The sequence below is a fragment of the Amblyraja radiata genome, chromosome 2 (assembly GCF_010909765.2).
Source record: "Amblyraja radiata isolate CabotCenter1 chromosome 2, sAmbRad1.1.pri, whole genome shotgun sequence".
Lineage (NCBI taxonomy): Eukaryota > Metazoa > Chordata > Chondrichthyes > Rajiformes > Rajidae > Amblyraja > Amblyraja radiata.
Window position 1 is genome coordinate 143410218 of NC_045957.1, and position 13661 is coordinate 143423878.

At 44.4% G+C, this 13661-nt stretch overlaps 1 protein-coding gene across 2 annotated transcripts in view; it reads left to right on the forward strand.

The window, feature by feature from the left end:
• The window catches only part of trip13 (thyroid hormone receptor interactor 13), a 46277-nt gene that overhangs the window by 2589 nt on the left and 30027 nt on the right, over nt 1-13661 (forward strand). For both annotated transcript variants that reach the window (XM_033016623.1, XM_033016628.1), the window contains exons 2-4: nt 3431-3528; nt 7002-7167; nt 13529-13658. In XM_033016623.1, coding sequence (XP_032872514.1) covers nt 3440-3528; nt 7002-7167; nt 13529-13658 — 385 coding nt within the window. In that variant the 5' untranslated portion in view covers nt 3431-3439. The remainder of the gene's footprint in view (nt 1-3430; nt 3529-7001; nt 7168-13528; nt 13659-13661) is intronic.

The window sequence follows — 13661 nt, forward strand, 5'->3', positions numbered from 1 at the left end:
AGAACGAGGACATTTCCGATGCAGTAGAACCTCCCTGCTCCTATACTCAAATCCTTTTGCTATGAAAGCTAACATACCATTCGCTTTCTTCACTGCCTGCTGCACCTGCATGCCCACTTTCAATGACTGGTGTACCATGACACCCAGGTCTCGCTGCATCTCCCCTTTTCCTAGTCGGCCACCATTTAGATAATAGTCTGCTTTCCTGTTTTTGCCACCAAAATGGATAACCTCACATTTATCCACATTATACTGCATCTGCCAAACATTTGCCCACTCACCCAGCCTATCCAAGTCACCTTGCAGTCTCCTAGCATCCTCCTCACAGCTAACACTGCCCCCCAGCTTAGTGTCATCCGCAAACTTGGAGATATTGCCTTCAATTCCCTCATCCAGATCATTAATATATATTGTAAATAGCTGGGGTCCCAGCACTGAGCCTTGCGGTACCCCACTAGTCACTGCCCGCCATTGTGAAAAGGACCCGTTTACTCCTACTCTTTGCTTCCTGTTTGCCAGCCAGTTCTCTATCCACATCAATACTGAACCTCCAATCTTCGGTGTAAACCAGCATCTGCAATTCCTTCCTCCACATTTCGTCTGCACATTGCGAAATCTCAAGGTATGCCTACTTTGAAGAGGTTCTCCTCTCTCCGACGAGAGTTCTGAAACACACTGTGATTCCTCCAGCTACTCGTTGTCGCCTTCCCCGCAGCCAACAATGAATCATTCTACATTTCCTTAATCACCGTCTGATTTGATTTGTTGTTTTCACACCTCAGTCTTCCATATCTCTGGTCTCCCTTTCCCCTGATTCTCAGTCTGAAGAAGGGTCTCAACCCAAAACCACACCCATTCCTCTCCAGAGATGCTGCCTGTCCTGCTAAGTTACTCCAACATTTTGTGTCTATCTTTGGAATAGTTTGTACCTTGGCAGCAAATATACTAGAGATTCTCTAGTATCTTTGCTTGGCAGTGACAAAGAGGCGTTAATCGTACGGTGAATGGAGGAGATCATTCTGCAAGTAACCTCGAATCGGGGGACCTGAGGCAAAGTTTATGCAGGCACTCTGATGGGATACGGATGGAGTGAGTGCTCAGCCAACGAATGAGACTGTGACAAACCGATCCTGAATATGAGTCATTTTATTTGAAGTATTTTAGATTTTTGCGCAGTGGAATATTTTTATTGAGTGTCGCATAATTTTGCAGCGTGGAAACAGGCCCTTTAGCACAACTTGTCCACACCGACCAACATGTCTCATCTACACTAGCCTGCGTTTGGCCCATATCCTTCTAGAACTGTCCTATCCATGTACCTGTCTAATTGCTTCATAAACATTGCGATGAGCAAAGAGGTGTTGCCAAGTCACTTGGAAGGGTTCGGCCTGAAACGTCGCCTATCCATGGTCTCCAGATTTGCTGTCTGACTGCTGAGTTACTCCAGCACCTAGTATCTTTAAAAAAAAACTCATGCTAAATCGCTTCAAATAAAGATCATGGCCCTGAATCATTATCTCTGTTTCCTTTTCTCGGTTGAATGATGTTTGATCGCCTGAGTATTTACAGCATTTTTTAACTTTGTTTTTGCATCAGTTCAACGCCCTTTGTGAAGCCTTGCAATGTAAATTGACCACCTAGTTTGGCAGACCGCAAAACTGTTCCTTCAAATGGAGCGACAGAGTTTCCAAAAGCTGAAATCTTGAGCATAAAACTGTGTTCACTGATCCTTCAAACTTTCTTTAGTTGTGATGTACTTCTCCCCACCTTAACACTATACATATTGTGTGAATTTGTTGGAAGGAGCAAAGGAAATAGGAGGGACAGTGGGCCATTTCTTCTTCTCTTCATTCTCGCACCACTCCCCCACCCCTGCCGAGTCCCTCTTTGTTTTTAACGGTCCCCTCCAAACTGGATCACTCCTTGTTCTCGGTAGCACATCCTCCAAGTCAATTTTTTTCGTCACATACACATACGAGATGTGCAGTGAAATAAAAAGTGGCAATGCTAGCGGACTTTGTGCAAAAAACAAACAAACTACAAACAGAATGGAATAGAATCACATATTCTTTTACATATTACATATTGTGGGAGGAAGGAAAAAGGAAAAAAAACAGCAATTTAAAAAAAACAGTAGAATGGTACAGTAAAGTTAGTCCCTGGTGAGGTAGGAGCTTAGTCCTAATGGCCTCTTGGAAGAAACTCCTTCTCAACCTGTCCGTTCTCACAGCATGGCAATGGAGGCGTTTGCCTGACCGTAGCAGCTGGAACAATCCGTTGCAGGGGTGGAAGAGGTCTTCCATGATCTTGTTGGCTTTGGAGTTGCACCTCCTGATGTATAGTTCCTGCAGGGGGGCGAGTGTAGTTCCCATAGTGCGTTCAGCCGAACGCACTACTCTCTGCAGAGCCTTCTTGTCCTGGGCAGAGCAGTTCCCAAACCAAATCGTGATATTTCCAGACAAGATGCTTTCCACAGCCGCTGAGTAGAAGCACTGGAGGATCCTCAGAGACACTGAATTTCCTCAATTGCCTGAGGTGGTAAAGGTGCTGTCTTGCCTTACTCACGAGTGCTGCGGTGTGTGATGTCCATGTCATATCCTCAGAGATGTGGACTCCCAGGTATTTAAAACAGCTCGCCCTATCCACAGTATCCCCATTTATCCTCAATGGTGTGTACGTCCTCGGATGATGTGCCCTCCTAAAGTCCACGATCAGCTCCTTAGTTTTTTTGATGTTCAAGAGGAGGCTGTTGTCCTGACACCAGAGTGCCAGATCAGCCACCTCCTCCTGGTAGGCCTTCTCATCGTTGTCTGAGATCAGGCCCACCACTACAGTGTCATCAGCAAACTTGATTATCGAGTTGGAGCTGAACCTAGCCCCACAGTCATGTGTGTACAGGGAGTACAGTAGGGGGCTGAGGACGCAACCCTGGGGGGATCCTGTGCTCAGGGTGAGGGACTTCGATGCAAGAATCTCACCAACTGGTGAGATTCTTGCGACCTGTCCTCGACCGCACTTATGCGGGCCCATCCTCAGCCAACCGACACCGCTCATGTGGGCGACCGCTCACCGGCATCCCTTCTCACTCACCGTTGTCCCTCCTTACTGAGATTTAATATTTCATTAAGATCTCTTTTTTTTCAAAATTCCAAAGGGGTTTCGTCCCACCTCCCTCAATATGTGTCTCTGAACTGTCCAAAGCAAGTGTATCCTCCTTTAAATAGGGAAATCAAAACTATATACAGTACTCTGAAGGTAATCTTACCAGTGTCTAGTTCAGTTGTAATTTCATTTTCATTTTCTCTGACTTGTTTTCTCTTGGTTTGCTTTAAAATGGTTGATGAAATGTGCATGTTTGGAGCATGGCTTATCATTGAAATTGTGATTGCAAATTTGGGATTGTTTTAATTAAAAAATATATATTTTTCAGTAACTACAAATGGATGCAGTGGCTGGTGAATTAAAGCAAGCTTTACCGTCTTTTGAATCAATGCAAATACACGTGGAAGTCTGTGTTAAACAGAACAGGTAAATTATTTTATTTTGCCAAGTAAAACTAGTGGTTTTGAGTGATCTGGTTCTTCATCATTGACCTTCCTTACATGATCATAAGGTCAGAATTGATATGTTTGCTGATGATTGCAGAATGTTCAATATACTTGCAAATTTCTCAGCAAATATGGCTTCCCATGTAGCGTGCAGCAAGCTCTCGACCAAATTTTGTACGGACTGGTAAATGATCCTTGTGCCACATGATACTTGTGTGGTCTGATGAAGGGTCTCGACCTGAAACTTCACCCATTCCTTCTATCCAGAGATGCTGCCTGTCCCGCTGAGTTACTCCAGCATTTTATATCCGTCTTCTTGTGCCACAAAAATGGTCAGGTAGTGACTACATCCACCAAGAGAAAGTCTACTCAATTATCCATAAAGAATGGATTTGTATTTGCTGGAAATTAGAAAGATGAAAGGGGATCTTATAGAAACATATAAAATTAAGAATTGGACTAGGTAGATGCAGGAAAAATGTTCCCGATGTTGGGGGAGTCCAGAACCGGGGGTCACTGTTTAAGAATAAGGAATAGGTTATTCAGGACAGAGATGAGGAAAAACTTTTCCACCCAGAGAGTTGTGAATCTGTGGAATTCTGTGCCATTGAAGGCATGGAATGCATTGCTGGAGTTGGTGGTTGAGGCAGATACTATAGTGGTATTTAAGAGGCTTTTGGATAGGCATATAGAAAAACGGAATGGAGGGATATGGAGACCTTTGGATAGGCATATAGAAAAACAGGGAATGGAGGGATATGGAGGCCAATTCACTGGATGTTTTCAAGAGAGAGTTAGACAATAGGTGCAGGAGTAGGCCATTCGGCCCTTTGAGCCAGCACCGCCATTCAATGTGATCCCCAATCAACACCCCGTTCCTGCCTTCTCCCCATATCCCCTGACTCCGCTATCTTTAAGAGCCCTATCTAGCTCTCTCTTGAAAGTATCCAGAGAACCAGCCCTCGGAAGCAAAAAATCCCACAGACTCACAACTCTCTGTGTGCTGCACTCCCTCTAAAGCAAGAATGTCCTTCCTCAAATTAGGGGACCAAAACTGCACACAATACTCCAGGTGTGGCCTCACTAGGGCTCTGTACAACTGCAGAAGGACCTCTTTGCTCCTATATTCGATTCCTCTTGTTATAAAGGCCAACATGCCATTCGCTTTCTTCACTGCCTGCTGTACCTGCATGCTTACCTTCATAGACTGATGTACAAGGGCCCCCAGATCCCGTTGTACTTCACCTTTTCCCAACTTGACGCCATTTAGATAGTAATCTGCCTTCCTGTTTTTACTACCAAAGTGGATAACCTCACATTTATCCACATTAAACTGCATCTGCCCACTCTCCCAACCTGTCCAAACCACCCTACATTCTCATATCATCCTCCTCGCAGTTCACACTGCCACCCAGCTTTGGGTCATCTGCAAATTTGCTAATGGTACTTTGAATCCCTTCATCTAAATCATTGATGCATATTGTAAACAGCTGCGGCCCCAGCTCCGAGTCTTGCGGTACCCCACCAGCCACTAGTTAGATTTTGCTCTTGGGGCTAAAGGAATCAAAGGATATGGGGGAAAAAGCCGGAATTGGGTACTGATTTTGGATGATCAGCCATGATCGTATTGAATGGCAGTGCTGGCTTGAAGGGCCGTATAGCCTACTCCTGCACCTATTTTCTATGTTTCTTTGTTTTTCTATGTTTCTACCCTGAAGTTCAGTGGCATCACCATTCAGTGAATCACTGCCTGACACGCTTAAGTCATCTCATCATTTAAAAAGTCAGAACCAGATGGAATACTCTGCACCTGCCTGGATGTATGTGCGATCAAAATTAAGCAACTCATCTGAAATAGTACCCAGTCTACCACAATAAACAATCATCCCACTAATGAGGAAATAATTAAAATCCTGAAACTGTAAATCAGTAACACGTGCCAGTAATAGTGCTAAAATCCATCAGTTCCAGCTTTTCACTCAAATTGTGCTTCTAACTCCGTTCTTGCATTTCTGCAACTTGTTACGTTAAAATGAACAATGAGAGGCATGGATAAGGCAGAAGGTCAGAATCTTTTCCTAGGGTGGAAAAATCGAATCCTAAACAGTATAGGGAGGTTTCACGGCAGTCGGGTCACGACCCATGACCCGTACTGTTGCTACGCTGCTCCAAATGGATTACACGCGATGAACTGCAGGTAGGCACTTACCATTGTTTCCAGCGTAGCGGGCCCGTTAAAACCCGCTGAAATTGTCAATTTTTGCGCTGTAAATAATTATGGAAATCGGGATAAGCGTGTGAGACATTTAGCCTACTTCCAAACGAATTCCAAAAGTGAGGAGAAATTACGGTAGATAGAAACAAGAGCTGAAGGGACAACAACAGCAAGAGTGCTTGGCGAACATTGGCCGTTTGCTCACTGCATTTCATCAACTAAGGCAATATTTGTGTTTTTTCTTGATTCCTTTGGCATCTAAAACGTTTCAGAAATGATCAATCTGGCTGTAATTTTTTTAAATCCCCCATGGTTCTCGTGGGTTTTTACATACAAAATGAAAACGCATCTGAAGAAAAATTTACAGCCAGATTTATCACTTCTGTGAATTTTTAGATGCCAAAGGAATCAAGAAAAAACACAAATAATGCCTTACTTGATGAAATGCAGTGAGCAAATGCGATAATTCACAATATTTTCAATGTTTACCAAGCACTTTAGCTGTTGTTGTCCCTTCAGTTCTCGCTTCTCTATACCTTCATTTCGCTTCACGTTTGGAATTCTGAAGTTGGGTACATGTCTCTCACACTTACCCTGACTCCCACAATTTTTTTCAGCGCAAAAATTCAACATTTTGGCGGTTTTTAACAGGTAGGAAAGTACGTGTTTCTAGCATTAATAACATATACCGGAAGTGACGGATGTCTTCCAGTTGGATTTAGCGGCTCCGTGCGTCGAGCCCTATGACCCAGTGACCTTTCGTGCAATCACACTATAGATATCAGGTGAGAGGGGCAAAGTTTAAAGGAGATGTGTGGGGCAACTTATTTTTTAATGCAGGGGGTGGTGAGTGCCTGGAATGCACTGCTGGAGTTGGTGGTTGAGGCAGGTACCATAGTGGTATTTAAAGGCTTTTGGATAGGCATACAGAAAAACAGGGATATGGATTATATGCAGGTAGACAAGAGATGGTCTTGTTATCATGTTCCAAACAGACATTGTGTGTCAAAGAGCCTGTCTTGTGCTATACTGTGCTGTTTATGCTTTAAGTAAAAATACTGAAAATTTAAATAATAACCAAATGTCAAATTGCAGATTTTAAAATAAATCCTAGTCCATTAAGGTACAAGCACAATTACCCATTTCAGTGTATAACGTCAAGAAACAAAAACTGAAAATATAAATTCACTTGCAAGAAGCAGCTGAATATTTTTGCAATGTTTATTTCTGTTTTATAGTACTGTGAAGCAAGAAGATGTGCGGGTGGGTATACTGCAGTTGCTAAGTAGGCACCGAGTAGTATTTGGAGATTATACATGGATGCAATTCGATGATGAATTTCTGGCAAGGAATGTAAAATCTGTAAGCATTGTGGATACAGATCTTACAATTAAAGAAAAACAGGTAAGGGCGAAGGTAAATACCAGTAATAATTTTGTTTGTAAAATAGAATAAAATTGTTTTTGTTTGTTTCATGCAAAACAGGATGTGTCACTTATTATTCATGTCATTGAAGCAGATTTGGACCATTCTACCCATCGTGTCTCCTTTGCCGTTCAATCATGGCTGATAGACCTTTCAATCTGAGAATCTGTCTGAGCTTTAAAAATACCCAGTGATTTGTCCACCACAGCTGCCTGTGGCAATATATTCCACTCATAGAAACATACGTGCAGGAGTAGACCTTTCGGCCCTTCGAGCCAGCACTGCCATTCAATATGATCATGGCTGATCATCTAAAATCAGTACCTGCGTTCTCCCCATATCCCTTGATTCCTTTAGCCCTAAGAGCTAAACCTAACTCTCTCTTGAAAACGTTCAGTGAATTGGCCTCCACTGCCTTCTGTGACAAAGAATTCCACAGATTCACAACTCTCTGGGTGAAGTTATTCCTCATCTCAATCCTAAATGGCCTACCCCTTATTCATAAACTGTGACTCCTGGTCTGGACTCTCCCAACATCGGGAACATTTTTTCCTGCATCTAGCCTCGAATAATTTTATATGTTTCTATAAGATCCCCTCTCATATTTCTAAATTCCAGTGAATACAAGCCCAGTCGACCCATTATTTCATCATATGTCAATCCTGCCATCCCGAGAATTAACCTGGTGAACCTACGCTACACTCCCTCAATAGCAATAATGTCCTTCCTCAAATTAAGAGACCAAAATTGCACACAATACTCCAGGTGCGGTCTCAGCAGGGCCCTGTACAACTGCAGTAGGACCTCCTTGCTCCTAAACGCAAATCTCGCAATGAAGGCCAATTAGCTTTCTTCACTGCCTGTTGTGAAGGTAGAGAAGGTTCACCAGACTGATTCCTGGGATGTCAGGACTTTCACATGAAGAAAGACTATATAGACTCGGCTTGTACTCGCTAGAATTTAGAAGATTGAGGGGGGATCTTATAGAAACTTACAAAATTCTTAAGGGGTTGGACAGGCTAGATGCAGGAAGATTGATCCCGATGTTGGGGAAGTCCAGGACAAGGGGTCACAGTTTAAGGATAAAGGGGAAATCCTTTAGGACCGAGATGAGAAAACATTTTTCACACAGAGAGTGGTAAATCTCTGGAACTTTCTGCCACAGAAGGTAGTTGAGGCCAGTTCATTGGCTATATTTAAGAGGGAGTTAGATGTGGCCCTTGTGGCTAAAGCGATCAGGGAGTATGGAGAGAAGGCAGGTACAGGATACTGAGTTGGATGATCATATTGAATGGCGGTGCAGGCTCGAAGGGCCGAATGGCTTACTCCTGCACCTATTTTCTATGTTTCTATGTATCTGCATGCATGCTTTCAGTGATGTACAAGCACACATAGATCTCGCTGCACATCCCCTTTTCCTAATAATCAGATATTTAGATAATAATCTGCCTACCCGTTCTTGCCACCAAAGTGGATAACCTGACATTTATCCACATTATACTGCATCTGTCATGCATCTGCCCACTCACCCAACCTATCCAAATCTCCCTGCAGCCGCATAGCATCCTCCTCACAGCTCATACTGCCACCCAGCTTTGTGTTATCTTCAAACTTTGAGATGTTACATTTAATTCCCTCGACTAAATCGTTAATATAAGTTGTAAATAACTGGGGTCCCAGCCCTGAGCCTTGCGGCACCCCACTAGTCACTGCCTACCATTCGGAAAAGGACCCGTTAATTCCTACTCTTTGCTTCCTGTCTGCCAACCAGTTCTCTATCCTTGATAATACCCTACCCCTAATATCATATGCTCTAATTTTGCACACAAATCTCGTGTTGGACCTTGTCAAAGGTTTTTTGAAAGTCCAGATACACCACATCCACTGGCTCTCCCTTATCCATTCTACTTGTTACATTCTCAAAAAATTCCAGAAGATTAGTCAAGCATGATTTCCTCTTAATAAATCCATGCTGACTTTGACCGATTCTGTCACTGCTTTCCAAATGCGCTGCTATAACATCTTTAACAATCGACTTTCCTTGATTTCCCGCGTTAGCCACGGTCGAGCCGCCTTCCCGGTTTTATTTTTTAGCCAGTCAGGGATGAACAATTTTTGGAGTTCATCCATGCGGTCTTTAAATCTTTGCCTTTGTTTTTCCAACATCAACCATTTAAGTATAATTTGCAATATATCCTAGCCAATTCCCATCTCATATCCTCAAAGTCTCCTTTCTTTAAGTTCAGGACCCTTGTCTCTGAATTAACCGTGTCACTTTCCATCCTAATGCAGAATTCCACCAAATTATGGTCACTGTTGCCCGAGGGTCTTTTGACAACAAGATCGCTAACTATTCCTTCCTCATTACACAATACCCAGTCAAGGATTACCTGTCCACTAGTGTGTACACCATCCTGTGTACATTCTAGGAAATCATCCTCCTCAGCACTCCTACCATTTTGGTTAGCCCAATCTATATGTAGATTAAAGTCACCCATGATAACTGCTGTACCTATGCTACATGCATCCCTAATTTCCTGTTTGATGCTATCCCCAACCTCCCTACTGCTCTCAGCTCCCTATTACTGTTTGGTGGTCTGTATACAGCGACAAGCGTTTTCTGTCCGTGGCTATTTCGCAGTTATACCCATACCGATTCGATAGTATCCGAGCTAATGTCTCCCCTTGCTATTGCATTAATCTCCTCTTAAACCAGCAATGCCACCCCACCTCCTTCCTTTCTGTCTATCTATATATTACTAAAACTCTGATCTTGACCGTTTTTGGCCCACTGTGCTGCGATTTCCGACAGAACGCCGCCACCTACGGCCGTCATTTTTGGTCATAATGTTTTTTTTTTAAATTCACCATTCTCTGTGCTGCCCCTGCTGGAGGGAGGGGGAGGGACTATAAAACCAGGAAGTGGTGTGTCTTACTCAGTCTCTACAAGATGGATGAGGCCAAGGGTCACGTCTCTCTGAGCTCTGAATAACACTGAACAAATGTCTACACAACTGTGTTCCCTTAATGTGGTTTGAAAATGAAAATATGGTTTGTTTGAAGTAAATAAGGCACTGCCTGCAAATGGTGGCTTGGGTGACTTGGCTTGAAGTTGAAAGGCACTTCTTACTGCAAATGGTGAACTTGGGTGCTTTGGCTTGAAGTTGAAAGGCACTACTTACTGCAAATGGTGGCAGTAAGTTGAAAGGCACTACTTACTGCAAATGGTGACTTGGGTGCTTTGGCTTGAAGTTGAAAGGCACTACTTACTGCAAATGGTGGCTTGGGTGCTATGGCTTGAAGTTGAAAGGCATTACTTACTGCAAATGGTGGTGTGGGTGCATTGGCTTGAAGTTGAAAGGCACTACTTACTGCAAATGGTGGCATGGATTTAAAAGGCACTACTTACTGCAAATGGTGGCTTGGGTGCTTTGGCTTGAAGTTGGAAGGCACTACTTACTGCAAATGGTGGCTTGGGTGCTTTGGCTTGAAGTTGAAAGGCACTACTTACTGCAAAGGGTGGCTTGGAAGCTTTGGCTTCAAGTTGAAAGGCACTACTTACTGCAAATGGTGGCTTGGGTGCTTTGGCTTGATGTTGAAAGGCACTACTTACTGCAAATGGTGGCTTGGGTGCTTTGGCTTGAAGTTGAAAGGCACTACTTACTGCAAATGATGGCTTGGGTGCTTTGGCTTGAAGTTGAAAGGCACTACTTACTGCAAATGGTGGCTTGGGTGCTTTGGCATGAGGTTGAAAGGCACTACTTACTGCAAATGGTGGCTTGGGTGCTTTGCTTGAAGTTGATAGGCATTACTTACTGCAAATGGTGGCGTGGGTGCTTTGGCTTGAAGTTGAAAGGCACTACTTACTGCAAATGGTGGCGTGGAGTTGAAAGGCACTACTTACTGCAAATGGTGGCTTGGGTGCTTTTGCTAGAAGTTGAAAGGCACTACTTACTGCAAATGGTGGTTTGGGTGCTTTGGCTTGAAGTTGAAAGGCACTACTGCAAATGTACTTACTTCCTGTTTGCATTGTATATTGATTTTAGATAAAACGCTACCACTTACAGCTGTGATTTTTGGCCATCTTACTCGGTCCCCCTCCGCTGAGCAGGTGCAGAGAATTCTTCCCATCAATTAAAAATAAAAGTGTTATTAGTGTTTAAAAAATCTTGAGAATCTCTCTCCTGTCAATCACGCCATGAAAGCCACACCTTTTCTGGTGGGAGGGGGAGGGGTTATAAAACCCGGAAGTGTGGGTGTGGCTCAGTCTCTGCATGATGGGGGAGGGAGAGGTCACGACTCTGTCTGAGCTGTGAATCAACTGAACACACTGAATGTCTACTGAACTGTGAGTTTGGTGTTTTGTGTGGTTTTATGGTGGTTTCACCCTGCATGAAATGGTATGAAGCTGCATTTGAATTTGGTGGCCTTGCACCCTGCTTGAAATGGCATCAAACTGCACTTGAATTTGGTGGCCTTGTACCCTGCTTGAAGTGGAATGAAACAGCACTTGAATTTGGCGGCCTTGCATCCTGCTTGAAGTGGTATGAAACTGCACTTGAATTTGGTGGTCATGGATCCAGCTTGAAGTGGTATGAAACTGCACTTGAATTTGGTGGCCTTGCACCCTGCTTGAAGTGGTTGGAAACTGCACTTGAATTCGGTGGCCTTGCACCCTGCTCATAGTGGTAAGAAACTGCACGAATTTGGTGGCCTTGCACCCTGCTTGAAATGGTAGGAACATGGATTTGAATTTGGTGGCCTTGCACCCTGCTTGAAAAGGAATTTCAAGGAATGGTCGTGAGTCAACTGCCAGCCCACCAATCGTGAGTGAGCTGCCAGCAGATCAGGCTTGAGGGACTGAGCTGCCACCCCAAGAATCCATACCAGCGCTCCAGAAAGCCCCCCCCCCCCCCCCCACTGGCCACCAATATTGGAATTGGTGGAGAGGTGGAATATTGCGTCGGGGGACCAGCCCTCCCGTGTGAACATGGGACCCAACGGGTCCCACTTAGTCTAGTCCTTCCTAAATATCGAATACCCCTGCATGTTTAGCTCCCAGCCTTGGTCACCCTGGAGCCATGTTTCCGTAATTCCAACTATATCATATTCCTTAACCACTAACTGCACATTCAATTCATCCACCTTATTACGAATGCTCCTCGCAATCCATCGAGTAGCGCCATTGAGTGTGGCAGCCTCGCCAGCAGCTGTCTGTCCTTTTTGTTATTTTCAGTGTGTCAAAGTATATTTTGAAGATTTCTTAGTCTTTTTTATATGGGGGGTGGGGGAGGGAATAGGTGGAAACCCAGTCACTTACCTGGACGGTTTCCCAGTCACTTGCCAGGACGGAGATGCGTCTTTTCTCAGAGTCGCATCTTCGCCCCCTCCTAGCGGCCTACCAACTTGATTGGTGCGGCCTTTCCTGCCGGAGACCGGCCAGAGCTTCAGCAGCGGCGCAGCACTGGATTCCATTGCGGAGCAGGCCGATGGCTTGCCAGGGATCGCTTGCGTTGGAGCTCCGGAGTGTTGGGCCTGCTGATTGACAATGTGGGGCTGTGGTTTGCGGATCTTCCAGCCGCGGGCCGCGCTGTCTTTAACATCGCGGAGTCCTGGGATCTTTTGCCGAGGATCGCCAATGTTGAATCTCCGCCCAGCTCGGCCTGTGCACTCGGAAGCCACGGTCTCCGGTTAGAAGTGGCCGATTAGGAAACTCCAAGCCGCTGAATGTGTTCTTCAGTTCCGACGCTAGAGCTCCGGTCATCCCAGCGAGAGAGCCTGTACATCGGCCGTCCGTAGCGGTGACTGGTGGGCTCAAAGGCCCCGACCATGGGTGAACAAAGAGGAAGATGACTAAACTTCATTGCCTTCCCTCACAGTGGGAAACGTTGATTCCGCTGTGTGGGGATGTTCATGTTAAATTCTATCGTGTAATGTGTTCTTTTTATTCGTATGGCTGTATGGTAACTCAAATCGCACTGTACCAATTGGTGCATGTGACAATAAATGTAACTTGAACTTGAATATGTGGAATTCATTGCCGCAGTTGGCTGTGGAGACCAAGATTTTCGCTATATTTTAAAACTGGGATCGATATGTTCTGGATTGCTCAGGGTGTCAAAGGTTACAGGGAGAAGGCAGGAGAATGGGGTTGAGAGGGAAAAATAGATCTGCCATGATTGAATGGCGGAGTCATCGCAATGGGCTGAATGCTCCTGTGCCTTATGGTCTTATACCACAATCAACTAATCTATTTCTGAGATGGACAAGCCATACAATATTATATTTTTCAGAATTATCCAATATTTTACTCTAACAGCTCTTTACATGTTTCTTGCAGCCTATTGACCTGACAAAATGCAATCTTTCAATATATATCTTTCGACTGAATGAGGAAGGTCCATCTTCAGAGATTCTGGAGGGGGAAGAGGAGAATATGGCAGCATCAAACAACTGGCTATTACCTGCTAGTA